Below are 13063 nucleotides of genomic sequence, written 5' to 3'. Positions count from 1 at the left end.
ACTGATTTTTTATATAAGGTTTGTAATTTTATATTTACAAAACTGCAATTATGTGGTATGCATTACTGATTTTATTGTGTGTTTTGACTTTCAATGTGTGGGTGCTCAATGTAATTCAGGGATATTTGCATGAGGACGACTGGGCGCTCAATGTAATTCAGGCTGTCATCAACCTGAATATCCTCCAAAGGCACTACTGCTGAATCGTCCACTAGGCACTTCCGCAGCTGAGAAACATGGAAAGTGTTGTGGATTTGGCTGAGCTCGACCGGCAGATCCAATCTATACGCCACCTTGCCCACTCGGCTACAACCCTGAACGGTCCGATAAATCTCGGGCCCAATTTGCCCCGCTTCCTGTATCGAATGACGCCTTTCCAAGGCGACACCTTCAAGAGAACCGTATCCCCGACTTGGAACTCCAAGTCGGATCGACGCTTGTCGGCGTAACTTTTCTGCCGAATCTGAGCAGTCTGAAGCCTGCTCCGAACCTGTTGGATCCTCTCAGTCGTCTCGAGCACCACCTCGGTGCTCCCCATGACCCTCTGGCCAACTTCACCCCAGCATATCGGGGTTCTGCACCTTCGCCCGTACAACATCTCGAATGGGGGACGGTTAATACTCGCGTGGTAGCTGTTGTTGTATGAGAACTCAACCAAGGGAAGATAGGTATCCCAGCTACCACCGAAATCTAACACACATGCCCGCAACATATCCTCCAAAGTCTGGATGGTCCGCTCGCTCTGACCATCCCTATGCGGGTGAAAGGCGGTGCTAAAATGCAAACGAGTGCCCAACTCGTCATGAAACTTCTTCCAAAATCTGGAAGTGAATCGCACATCTCGGTCTGATATCACTGAAACCGGCACCCCGTGTCGCGCTACTATCTCCCTGATGTAGATATCGGCCAACTTGTCGACCGAGATGCTCTCCTAGATCAGAATAAAATGGGCGCTCTTGGTTAATTGATCCACGATGACCCAAATCGAATCTACTCCGCGTGTAGTCCTGGGAAGCTTTGTGATAAAATCCATCGTGATGTCTTCCCATTTCCACAACGGGATGTCCAACGGCTGCATCTTCCCATGCGGTCTCTGATGTTCGGCCTTGACCTTCCTGCAGGTCAAGCCCTGCTCGACATACCATGCCACATCCCGTTTCATGCAGGGCCACCAATAATCTAGACGAAGATCACTATACATCTTCGTCGCCCCGGGATGAATAGAGAATGGGGACTTGTGCGCCTCCTCCATCAAGATCTGACGCACGCCCCCGTGATACGGCATCCACACCCTGCGGTGTAGTGTCAATAGTCCTCGACTATCATAATCGAAGGAGGAAACCTGACCCACCACACGTTCGCTCTTCCGATGTTCCTCCTTGATAGCCTCCTGTTGAGCCTCCCGAATCTGCTCCAACAGGGGAGTCACCACAGTCATCCTCATGCAAATATCCCTGATCGGCGCCGCCTTACGGCTAAGCGCATCGGCCACCACGTTGGCCTTTCCCGGGTGGTAAACGATCTCACAATCATAATCCTTCACCACATTCAACCATCGACAATGCCTCATGTTCAGATTTGGCTGATCCATGAGGTACCTCAAACTCTTGTGGTCCGTGTAAATGGTACACCGAACCCCGTAGAGGTAATGCCGCTAAATCTTAAGGGCGAAAACCACCGCCCCCAACTCCAAATCATGCGTTGGGTAGTTCGCCTCGTAAGGCTTGAGCTGCCTTGAAGCGTAGGCAATGACATGCCCTCTCTGCATCAATACCGCACCCAACCCTAAAATAGACGCGTCACAATAAACCACAAAATCCTCTACGCCCTCTGGCAGGGCTAAGATCGGCGCCTCGCACAATCTCTATCTCAGTGTCTCAAATGTTGCATGTTGCTCGGGTCCCCACCGAAAGACCACGGCTTTCTTCGTCAACCGTGTCAGGGGTACAGCTATCTTGGAGAAATCCTGAATGAACCTCCGATAATAGCCTGTCAATCCTAGGAAACTCCGAATCTCATATGGAGACTTCGGAACCTCCCATCTCATCACGGCCTCGACCTTGGCCAGATCGACCAGAATCCCGTTCTGATTGACAAGGTGTCCGAGAAATTGCACCTCACGCAACCAAAACTCATACTTAGAGAACTTGGCATACAAGCTCTCCCTCCTCAGGGTCTCCAAAACCTCTCTCGGATGCTCCTCATGCTCCTCCTGCATCTTGGAATAAACCAAGATGTCATCGATAAAGACTATCACAGACCGATCCAACATCGGTCTGCATACGCGGTTCATGAGGTCCATGAACGCGGCAGGAGCATTGGTGAGCCCAAACGGCATCACCACAAACTCATAGTGGCCATAGCGCGTTCGAAACGCGGTCTTCTGCGTATCCTCCTCCCTGACCCTCATCTGATGATAACCCGAACGCAAATCAATCTTGGAGAACCAAGATGCTCCCTGAAGCTGATCAAAGAGATCATCAATCCTCGGGAGTGGGTAACGGTTCTTCACCGTTACCTTATTCAACTCCCGATAATCTATACACATCCAGTGCGACCCGTCCTTCTTCTTTACAAAGAGAATCGGGGCTCCCCAGGGTGAACTGCTCGGTCTAATGAATCCCTTGTCTAGTAGCTCCTGCAGCTGCGTAGACAACTCCTGTAGCTCGGGAGGAGCCAGCCGATATGGTGCCTTGGCTATCGGTGCTGCACCAGGAACGAGGTCAATCCTGAACTCCACCTGTCGCTCCGGAGGTATCCCAGGAAGCTCCTCTGGGAAAACATCTGCGAAATCTCGCACCACTGGAACCTCGCTCACGGTCGCATTACCCGCCTCCCGGGTATCCATCACGTACGCAACATATCCTGCGCATCCCTGATGAAGGTAACGTCTAGCCCTCACTGCTAAACATATAACGGGTCCGCACTGTGGCCTCTCGCCGTGGATCACTAACTCTCCCCCACCTGGGGTCCTGAATCGCACTAGCTGCTGCGTGCAATCTATCATCGCCCCATTAGGGCTCAACCAGTCCATGCCTATAATCACCTTGTTCCCACACAACGGAATGGGAACCAAATCCACCAGGTAGAGCTCCTCAAACAAACGCAACACGCAATCCCAAAATACCATCGATGCTCACACTGATCGATCATCAGCAATCTCTACTTCTAAAGGGCAATCCAGCATGCCCGAAGACTCGGGAAACTTCTTGCTAAGCGCAAGGGACACAAACAATCGGGATGCACCTGAGTCGAACAACACCTGAACTGGGATACCGTTCACATGGAACGATCCTAACACATATACGTATACCGGGCACATATCAATATCATAACATCATAAAAATAAAATAGAGGGAAAGAATCATACCCGTCACCACATCGGGTGCGGCGCGTGCCTCCTCGGTAGTCAGCTGAAATGCTCGGCTCCTCACCACCGGAGCCTCCGCCTTGCCCTGCCGACCATCCGTGATCCGCAGGGTTGCTGGAGTTGGCGTCTTCACCGATGCTGAAACTGTCAACTGGGGGCAATTGGCCTTCTTGTGGCCCCTCTGGTTGCAGTGAAAACACAACAACTCAGATGTCTGAATAACTGCTGTCGGAGCAGTGCAATCCCTGCTAAAGTGCCCAGACTTTCCGCACTTGTAGCAGCCCGATGATCCCAACCTGCACGCCCCCTCGTGCGGCCTGCCGCATTTCCTGCAGTGGCTTGGTCCTGACTGGCCTTTCGGCCTCCCGTCTGATCCCTTGGGCTTCTTCCCTGAAGTCCCTCCTGTCTGACCCTCCTCTGACTTCCGTTTCCGGATGTGCTCCAAACCTATCTCCCTCTCCCTCGCCCTGGGAATCATGGAGACCAGAGTGGGGAAAGCTGAAAAACTGACGTACTCCCGGATATTAGCCCGTAGCATGTCATGGTAGAGGGTCCTCCTCATGTCCTCATCTCCTGCATACTGGGGCACCAGCAATGCCCTCTCTCGGAACTTGGCGGTAATCTCCGCCATAGTCTCTGTCGTCTGCCTCATATCCAAAAACTCCCTGGCCAGCTGCTGAAGCTCGACAGCCGGCGCAAACTCTACCCTGAACCCGGTCACAAAGTCTAACCAGGTCATAGCCTCAATAGCTGAGGCTCCCAAAGAATCACCCACTGACTCCCACCAGTCTCGAGCTCGGTCTCGTAAACACCCTGCTGCATACCTCACCTTCGACCCCTCAGGGCAGAAGCTAGTCAACTGCGCAGACTCGATGTCTGCAATCCACTGTCTGGCAACAATGGGGTCCTTCACCCTGTGGAAATCCGGCGCACCGCTGCCCCTGAAGTCCTTAAAGGACAGCATACGAGATCCCGACTGGCCAAATGCCATGTCGCTCCTGAACGCCCTGAGGCGATCCTCCATCAACTCGATGATCCCTTCCTTGATCGACCCGAAGATAATGGGGGTCGACTCAAGGATACCTCTGGTGATCTCTGACGCGATGAACTCGCGTAGCCTCTCATCTACTGGCTCGGAACCTGATCCCTCTCCTGAACTGCCAACTGCTGGTCTCGGGCATAGTACCACCATTCTGAAATACAAAGAAATAACAACTGTTAGCGATACTGATACCCCTGGAGGGATCCTACCCACTACTAGTTCCCTAGTCTTATCTTAGCCTTCCTCGGTTCAGGTATAGATCCTCTACTTTCAGTAGTACGGGCCCATACTACCTTCCACATCTATTCGTACCTTCCCCAAAGACTGCCTCGACTCGACCAAGTCCCTTCCCCTACTGCTGATCACCGCTACTCATTATCCTAGGCTTACCCTAGGAAACCTCTAACTCCACCAATCCCAGCCCTCAGCTGCTGAAGGCCTCTTGGTGATGCCAATTCATAATTACCTGAATACAATCACATGTGCTGAGGCTCGGATAATCCTTCGAGTAGGGGACTCATCTCTACAACGATTAAGACTCAAACAAGAGCTACGCAATAGAGTCAAATCCAACACTCTGAAATTATTCAACCCTGATCACATGTGACTTAGACATATTCACCTAATAGTTAACTCCCATCACTTCAAGGCCCACATAGCACAAAGCAAACAGCATTTGGACGTAAGAAAAACAATCTCAAGCAACTCTATCCTCGAAGAGAGAATTGAACTAGTATACAATGCTAAACTCGTATTATCAGGAATAACCTAAACAGGCTACCTTACTGCTGTCTACTCAGCTCTAGCATGCAGCTCTTTCATATACTGAAGCACATAAAGCAGGCACATAAGGCATCACTCCTAGATCCTTAGTTCTATTCTAGCACACTGTTCTACAGAAACTGATAAACATAAACAAACTTGTATGGGTACATTGGGGAATACTTACTTGAGCTTGGCCGGTTGCGCACATCACACACATTATTCTTTCTTAAAACCCTTTACTTAACCCTTTTAGAAAACATTTTCTCTTTCCAAAATCTTTTAATCCCTCGATTTGAGTTCGAGCACCCCCGAAGGTGTGTCTGAATCCCTCAAACCAGGGCTCCGATACCAACTTGTAACGACCCAATTTTCACGTCCAAAAATTTCGTTTTTAAAACATTACTTTTGAAAATGTTAATAGATAAAAACATTGTTTGACCAAACTACATCACCACATAAACCATGTTCAAAAGTCAAGTCATACAACCAATCAAAACATCAGAGTATAAATCCCAAGGAAATCTAGTAAATGCGGAAACCGATGTGTGTGCATTATGTGCCGGTACTGAGCCAGTTCCTTCCCCTTCGATGAAGAGGTACCTGAAACCAAAACTGTAAACTGTAAGCACAAAGCTTAGTGAGTTCCCCCATCGTACCACATACCATACAATATATATTATACATACTACCAGACTATTCTGGGGTGCCTGACTACCCGGTACGGCCATTCTGGGGTGCCGACTACCCGTGCGGCCATTCTGGGTGTCGTCTTACCCGTGTCAAGCCATTATGGGGTGCTGACCTACCCTTGTCAAGCTATTCTGGGGTGCTGACCTACCTATGTCAAGCTATTCTGGGGTGCTGACTACCCTTCGGTCCTAACAACCGAACTCAGGGACTAGTCCCCTCCTACTACCTCTATCACATAACAAGCCAGCATGCAAACATATCATCACATACTGTCAGACGTATCTGGGGTGTCTGACTACCCTTCAGTCCTAACAACCGAACTCTACTACTATCACATACAACATATCATGCTAACATATAACATATCGGGTAGTAGCAAACTGAGATGATATCACAAATACAATCATCTATCATACATCTCCTACTGGTGGGCCGGCATTGTGGCCTTAGACCCACCGCTACTGGAAGGTAACTCTGCTGATCTTCGTGGGAATAGTCTGACTGCTGCTGCTGTTCCGGAAATCCTCCGGCTGTATTCCCACCAAACCCTTAGTCAAAAACTGCTAACTGACCTTTGGGTAAAATGACCATTTTACCCCTGATCATGCCTAAGTCAAAGTCAGAGTCAACTTCCAGTTGACCCGACTCGCCGAGTTGGCTCGCCAACTCGACGAGTCCATGTCCAAACGAATGTCCTGAGTTCTGTTTCTACTCGTCGAGTTAGGCGTCGACTCGACGAGTTCTCTTTCCAAACTGATGTTCAAGTCCTTCATCCTACTCGCCGAGTTGTATGAACAACTCGCCGAGGTCATCTTCATCCGATGAACAAGATATACTGTGACTCGTCGAGTTGTATGAACAACTCGCCGAGTCTGATCTTGATCTAAGGAGATTGCCTTGAACTCGCCGAGTCTGGGCATTGACTCATCGAGTTCCACTATTGATGAGTTCTGGTTTCCAACTCACCGAGTCCCTCCTGGACTCACCACCCGACTCGACGTAACAAAAAGGGGACAAACGCGAAGACTCGCGACTAGACTCGCCGAGTCAAATGAGCGACTCGCCAAGTCCGCTCCATGTAAGAGCTAAAAATGCGATTTTGCTCGAATCCAATCCATGTCATTCGTAGATCTGGGCTCCTAGAGCATGAATAACACGTAAAGTTTCCAGCTTTACATGTAAATATCCATCTATGGGGTTTTTAGGGTTCAAAATGCACCAAAAGAGTAGATCTAAGGTTTATATGCAATATGGGCTCATAAAGGTAGTGGATCTGAGCTCCTGGAGCTCAACTATGCTTGGATCTAGAGACTAATCAACTTATTTCGAAATATTATGCACATACAAGCTTGGGGAATGGCTCAAGAATATCTTAAATGAAGCCTTAAGCATAGAAACAGGGGGAAAATGGGATATACCTCAATGGAACTGCTGAGAGAACACAACGGTGCTTGGATGGCTTCCCTTCTTCTGGATCTACTTCCCTTTTTCTTCAAAACCTTCAAGAGCACACAACAAATGCTTCAACTCTTCAAAGAACAAGCTTAAACGAGGGTTGGGAGCTCTGGGGGGGGGGGGGGGAATGGGGGCTGGCCTGGGGCGGATGTGTTGTTTAAATAGGGTGCAAACCCCTGAAACTTAGGGTTTCATCCAACAGCGGTGACTCGCCGAGTCCAGGATATGGACTCGCCGAGTCGCCAACTTAAACGTGTCCCGGGTCCCGTCCCTACTCGGTGAGTCGGACCTATGACTCGCCGAGTCCAAGGCTTAAAAAGGAAAAATACTCAATTAAGATTTACGTACCAGGAACCAGGTGCTACACAATCATACGTATACAGTCCATATAACTGTTGATTATCAATATTACAACGGATAATTATGTATCGCATACATTCAAATTTACAAAATAAAATAAAATAAAAAATAAAAAAATTGTAAAATCTTTTCTGGACGATGGATCTGTCTTAGTCATTGGTCTAGAAGTCCAACGGTGTTTTTGATTTTGGAAATGATGAGCGGATTAGGAGTTCACGAGTTCTCGCAAATCTTTAAGCCTATCACTCTATCACTATAAGAATAACCGACAATAGCGGCGACGAGCACTTTTACCAGCGTCAAAAAACAAACGCGTTTGTTATCGACGCTAAAGGCTTATGTTGGCAATCCGCGTCATTTCAACCCCGTCCGTTAATTTAAGCGATGATCCAACGACGTAGAAACCTCACGTTGTTTTCCCTGCAGTGAGTCGCCACCAATGAGTATTTGTCGCCGCTAAAGAGCGTCGATAATAAACCCCTCTTCGTCCTCACTTTCTTTCCAGGTCTTCTGTATTTTCCCTTCTTCTCCTACTCACCACCGTCGACATCATCGGAATTTCACTAAAATCTTTGCAATTTCACCCCTCTTCTTCTCCGTTTTATTCTTTTCCTTTTCTCTTCTCCCTACTAAATTTCCAGCATTTGTGTTGGTTGTCGGAATTTCCAGCATTTTGAGATCACCTACCATTCTCGGCGGAGTATACCGCCACCACCACTATTATTGCTGAAAAATTGATTTTGTAGATGTGTATTTTGTGTTCGTAGATGTGGATGTGTATTCGCAGTGTTGCAGAAATCGGCATTTGTGGCCGATTAATCGTTTAGCGGCCTTAAACCGATTACAATTAGGGTACTTGGCGGAAATTGATCAAAATCGGTCAAAGTCGGCATTGGTGGCCCTTGGCGGTCTCGGCGGTCATAGGCGGAAAAAAATTTTAAAATTCAAAAAAAAAAATTAATTTTCAAATATTACACCAAAATTTTAAATTTTCAAAATTTTAAATTTTAAAAATACTTAGTTTTTTAGGGAATGTTAATTTTTTAAATAATTTTATTAATAATTAAGGGTCCCCGATTAATCTCTGATTATTCCCCGGCTAATCCGATTAATCGTTTATCACCAGTCGACCGTCGAGCTATCGTCGAGCGATTTTTACAACCTTGTGTATTGTATATGCATTTGTATGTATATGTGTATTATGTATGTACATGAGTTTTGTATGTGCATTTGTATGTATATATGTATTTTGTATGTGTATTATGAAGTGTTGCAGAAATCGGCATTGGCAGCCGATTAATCGCTAGGTGGCCTTAAACCGATTACGATTAGGGTGCTCGGTGGAAATTGATCAAAATCAGTCAAAGTCGGCCTTGGTGGTCTCGGCGGTCATAGGCGGGAATTTTTTTAAAAATTCAAAAAAATTTAGTTTTCAAATATTACACCAAAATTTTAAATTTTCAAAATCTTAAGCTTTCAAATTTTATAATATTAAACTAAAATTTTCAAAATTTTAAATTTTCAAATACTTAGCTTTTTAGGGAATATTATTTTTTTAAATAATTTTATTAATAATTAAAGGTTCCTGATTAATCTCCGATTAATCCTACCTAATCCGATTAATCACTTATCGTCAGTCGACCGTCGAGCTACCGCCGAACGATTTTTACAACCTTTGTATTATGTATGTGTATGTGTTTTTTGTATGTATTGTATATTTTGTATGTGTATTATGTATGTATATGTATATTTGTATGTATAAAAATACATACAAATAGCGTCGACGCCTTTAGTGGTGACGGGAGCATTAGCATCGACACACATTTAACGGCGACGGAAGGCAATAGTAGTGACCAATGGAGCATTAGTGACGAGCCAACAACAACTCTTTAACTACGACATTTTTGACCTTTAGCGGTGATGTCGGTCACCACTAAAGATCAATATTCTTGTAGTGTTATATCACGGCAAAATTCTCACCCATAGGGTGTGGTGTTCCACTCCCTCTCATTGTCATGTCACACCACCGAATAGTGCGGTGGAATTACATCATCCGACCTAATAACAATTAAAAGTTTTGTAAAACATTTTAATTAAAAGAAACCATAATGACATTGGTAAAAATAATAAATTACATGAAATCTACATGTTACAACTTATTTTTCGTTAAAAAATAAATAAATAAATAATGTATAACATAACATAAGTGACTTTGATTAGGGTGTTTGGTTTAGTTTTTATGGGGCAAAAGTCCTTTTTGTAAAAGAACTTTTTACAAAAGTTATTTTTTAAAATGTGTTTGGATTGATTTTTGAACGGAAAAAAATCAAAAATTAAAGTGCTGGTTTAAGTTTTACATGTAAAATGATAAAAAATAAAAAAAAAAGACATGTTTAGGGTAGATGAGGGGTATATTGGTAATTTAATATTTTTAACTGGTGAAAAGTTGGGAAAAATCAGGTAATCCTGACTTTTCAAAAAGACTCAAATTACTCTAGAGGAAAAGTCATTTACAAAAGTTCTTTTCCTTTTGCCAAACATCTTTTGAGATTTTTTCTAAAAGATAAAATCAAAAGTCATTTAAAAAGCTATGCCAAACACCCTTTGGTTGATGATATTCTCGAAAACATTCAATCGTACTCTCAAATTGTGTGTCTGATTGACATTCAAATGATTAAATTTATCATTATATGATTTCATTAGATTTTGTAAAGTTCCGTTAACTATAAAAAAAAATGCTGAGGATATATATATATATATATATATATATATATATATATATATATATATATATATATATATATATATATATATATATATATATATATATATATATATATATATATATAAAAGCTCAAACACTAACGCAATTTTCAAGGTCATTTTCAAAATCTGAATCATTTTGTGTCATGATCAATGGAGCTACACGTGTATCTATGTATTACAAGTATATAAACTCCCTTCTTCCTTGCAAAAACTAGCTCAAACACTAACGCCCACCCCCCTACTCCTTTCACCCAGCCTCATCACAATGAGGCTTACTTTCAAATCACTATTTTCCTTCAAAGTAACGGCTTCACCACCACAAGAACCACCACCATGCCGGCCGTGCTCCGCAATTTCTCAGAAGACTAGTAAGCCAACTAAAGGTACTCGAGCTCCGGGTGATTGGGAGCGATTGGTTCTGGAGTTAGGGGATGATCATAATCGTCGACCTCTACCTTCAACTCGATCACTAAGCAATAAATGGATGGATTTCCATGGCGCCAAGAACTGGGAAGGTTTGTTAGATCCTCTTGACGATGGTTTGCGTGGAGAGATCATACGCTACGGAAGTTTCGTCGAGGCTGCATACAAGTCCTTTGACTTTGATCCATCTTCTCCGACTTACGCTTCATGTCGCTACACAAAAAGCTCGATACTTGAACGTTCCGGTGTCCACAGATCCGGGTACAGGGTGACGAAACATTTACATGCCACGTCTTCCATTCCCTTGCCACGTTGGATAGAGAGGATGCCACGTTGGATGCAAGTACAGTCCAGTTGGGTAGGTTACGTAGCCGTTTGCGACGATGAAAAGGAGATCTCTAGGCTCGGAAGACGAGACATCGTCATTGCTCTCCGTGGCACTGCCACTTGTCTTGAGTGGCTTGAGAATCTACGCGCCACCCTCACTCATTGCAACTCCGACGACCAAAAAGACGACGGACCCATGGTGGAGACCGGAGTTCAAAGCTTGTATTCCTCCAGCAGCATCATGTCCCCGAGTTTACAACAATTATTACGAGAAGAGATTGTCAGATTACTAAGAATGTACAGTGACGAGCCACTTAGTTTGACAATCACCGGCCATTCTTTAGGAGCTTCTTTAGCCATTCTAGCGGCGTACGATATCAAAACCACCATCAAACACTCTCCCCATCTCTCTGTAATCTCATTTGGTGGGCCCAGGGTCGGAAACCGAAGCTTTCGCCAACATTTAGAGGAACAAGGAACGAAAATCTTACGTATAGTCAACTCCGATGACATAATCACAAAAGTGCCTGGGTTTTTCGTCGAAGAGAATGATGATGTGGAACATGAAGAGGATGATCATGTCGCTCATTTGACTGGATGGATACAGAAGCACGTTACAGATAGTCGATGGGTGTACGCTAACATTGGGCATGAGCTACGGCTAAGTAGTCGAGACTTGTTAAAGTTGAGCAGTATTAATGTGGCGACATGCCACGATCTCAAGACTTATCTTGACCTTGTAAATGGTTTTGTGAGCTCAAGTTGTCCGCTTAGGGCTAGTGCAAGTAGAATGCTCAAGAAAGCTACTACTATCCCTTCTCTACAATAATTCTTTTTATTTTTATTTAAGGAAACAACAATAATTGATGCTTATATTGTAGATGAAAATATTAGAAAATAAATTGTTATAATATTCATCTGTGTTTATATTTATATATTTCTTACAATAAAGTTTGAGCAAAATCAGTATGGTTAAAAACAAATATTTATACATGACCATATTAATTTGATTTTTTGTAATAATAGAAATGAGCACCATGGTACATGTTCAAATTTTACAAAACATGCGCCGAAACTAAATTTGATTGACTGTTCTTGAGTTGTTCTGAATGGTTTAGTTGAAACATTTTCCTATCCCAAATCGGCCATGATAGAGAACATTCTTACTTAAATTACTTATAAATAAATGAAACACGTATTGACGCAATTTCGGAAAGGGTATGTTATCCATTTTTGTAACTATGTTTCCTTTATAAAGTTTAAATCTCTATTCTCATTGTTTGAGAGGGTCCATATATTTTCTAAAACAGAATCTTAAAATATTATATACATATTAATAAGCATTGCGTTTAGGAACAATGCCAAGGGTTGAGCCGGTGGTATCCTACTTTGCTCTTGTCAGCTAGGAATCGGTAGTGATTGGTTGGTTTGAAGCCAATTTCTTTTGCTTATGTTGTATGTTGGCCACGTGTTGCTATACATGTTGTTTCCTCATGTCTCTTCATCGACCTCACCACCATAATCTTCCAATCGCACAGCCTGTTGAGCTATGTGTGTAATGCAAATAGGCATATGTCTTTTGTGTAGCTAATTTGTTGTGTCAGTGGATGTTGCTGTTGGATTATCTGCCTCGGTGGTAGCTAGATGATGTGAATCTGTTCAGATGAAGGAAACTTGGAGTGGTATCCAAGTAACTCTACTCTCCTTGAGGAATAAGGAAAGTCTATGTGTTTCCATATCAAAATCCTAGTTTAATATTAATGTGTAATGCTTAGTATAAAAATCGATAGATAGGATCCTATATAGATCATCAAAGATTGAAGTTTTTGAGCAGTTTTCTCCAATAAAGAGGTCATGTGAGTTAT

The 13063-nt window shown here is 43.9% G+C and overlaps 1 protein-coding gene across 1 annotated transcript; it reads left to right on the top strand.

Annotated features, from left to right (window-relative positions):
• Positions 1-10677: 10677 nt before the first annotated feature.
• On the top strand, positions 10678-12027 carry LOC145034113 (phospholipase A(1) DAD1, chloroplastic-like). Its single transcript, XM_078982502.1, has one exon. The coding sequence runs from the start codon at positions 10714-10716 to the stop codon at positions 12025-12027; it is 1314 nt and encodes a 437-aa protein (XP_078838628.1). The 5' UTR covers positions 10678-10713.
• Positions 12028-13063: the final 1036 nt, after the last annotated feature.

Source organism: Lactuca saligna, chromosome 3, assembly GCF_052625555.1.
Source record: "Lactuca saligna cultivar CGN05327 chromosome 3, ASM5262555v1, whole genome shotgun sequence".
NCBI classification, from domain to species: Eukaryota; Viridiplantae; Streptophyta; class Magnoliopsida; order Asterales; family Asteraceae; genus Lactuca; species Lactuca saligna.
This window is presented reverse-complemented; position numbering and strand designations above follow the sequence as displayed.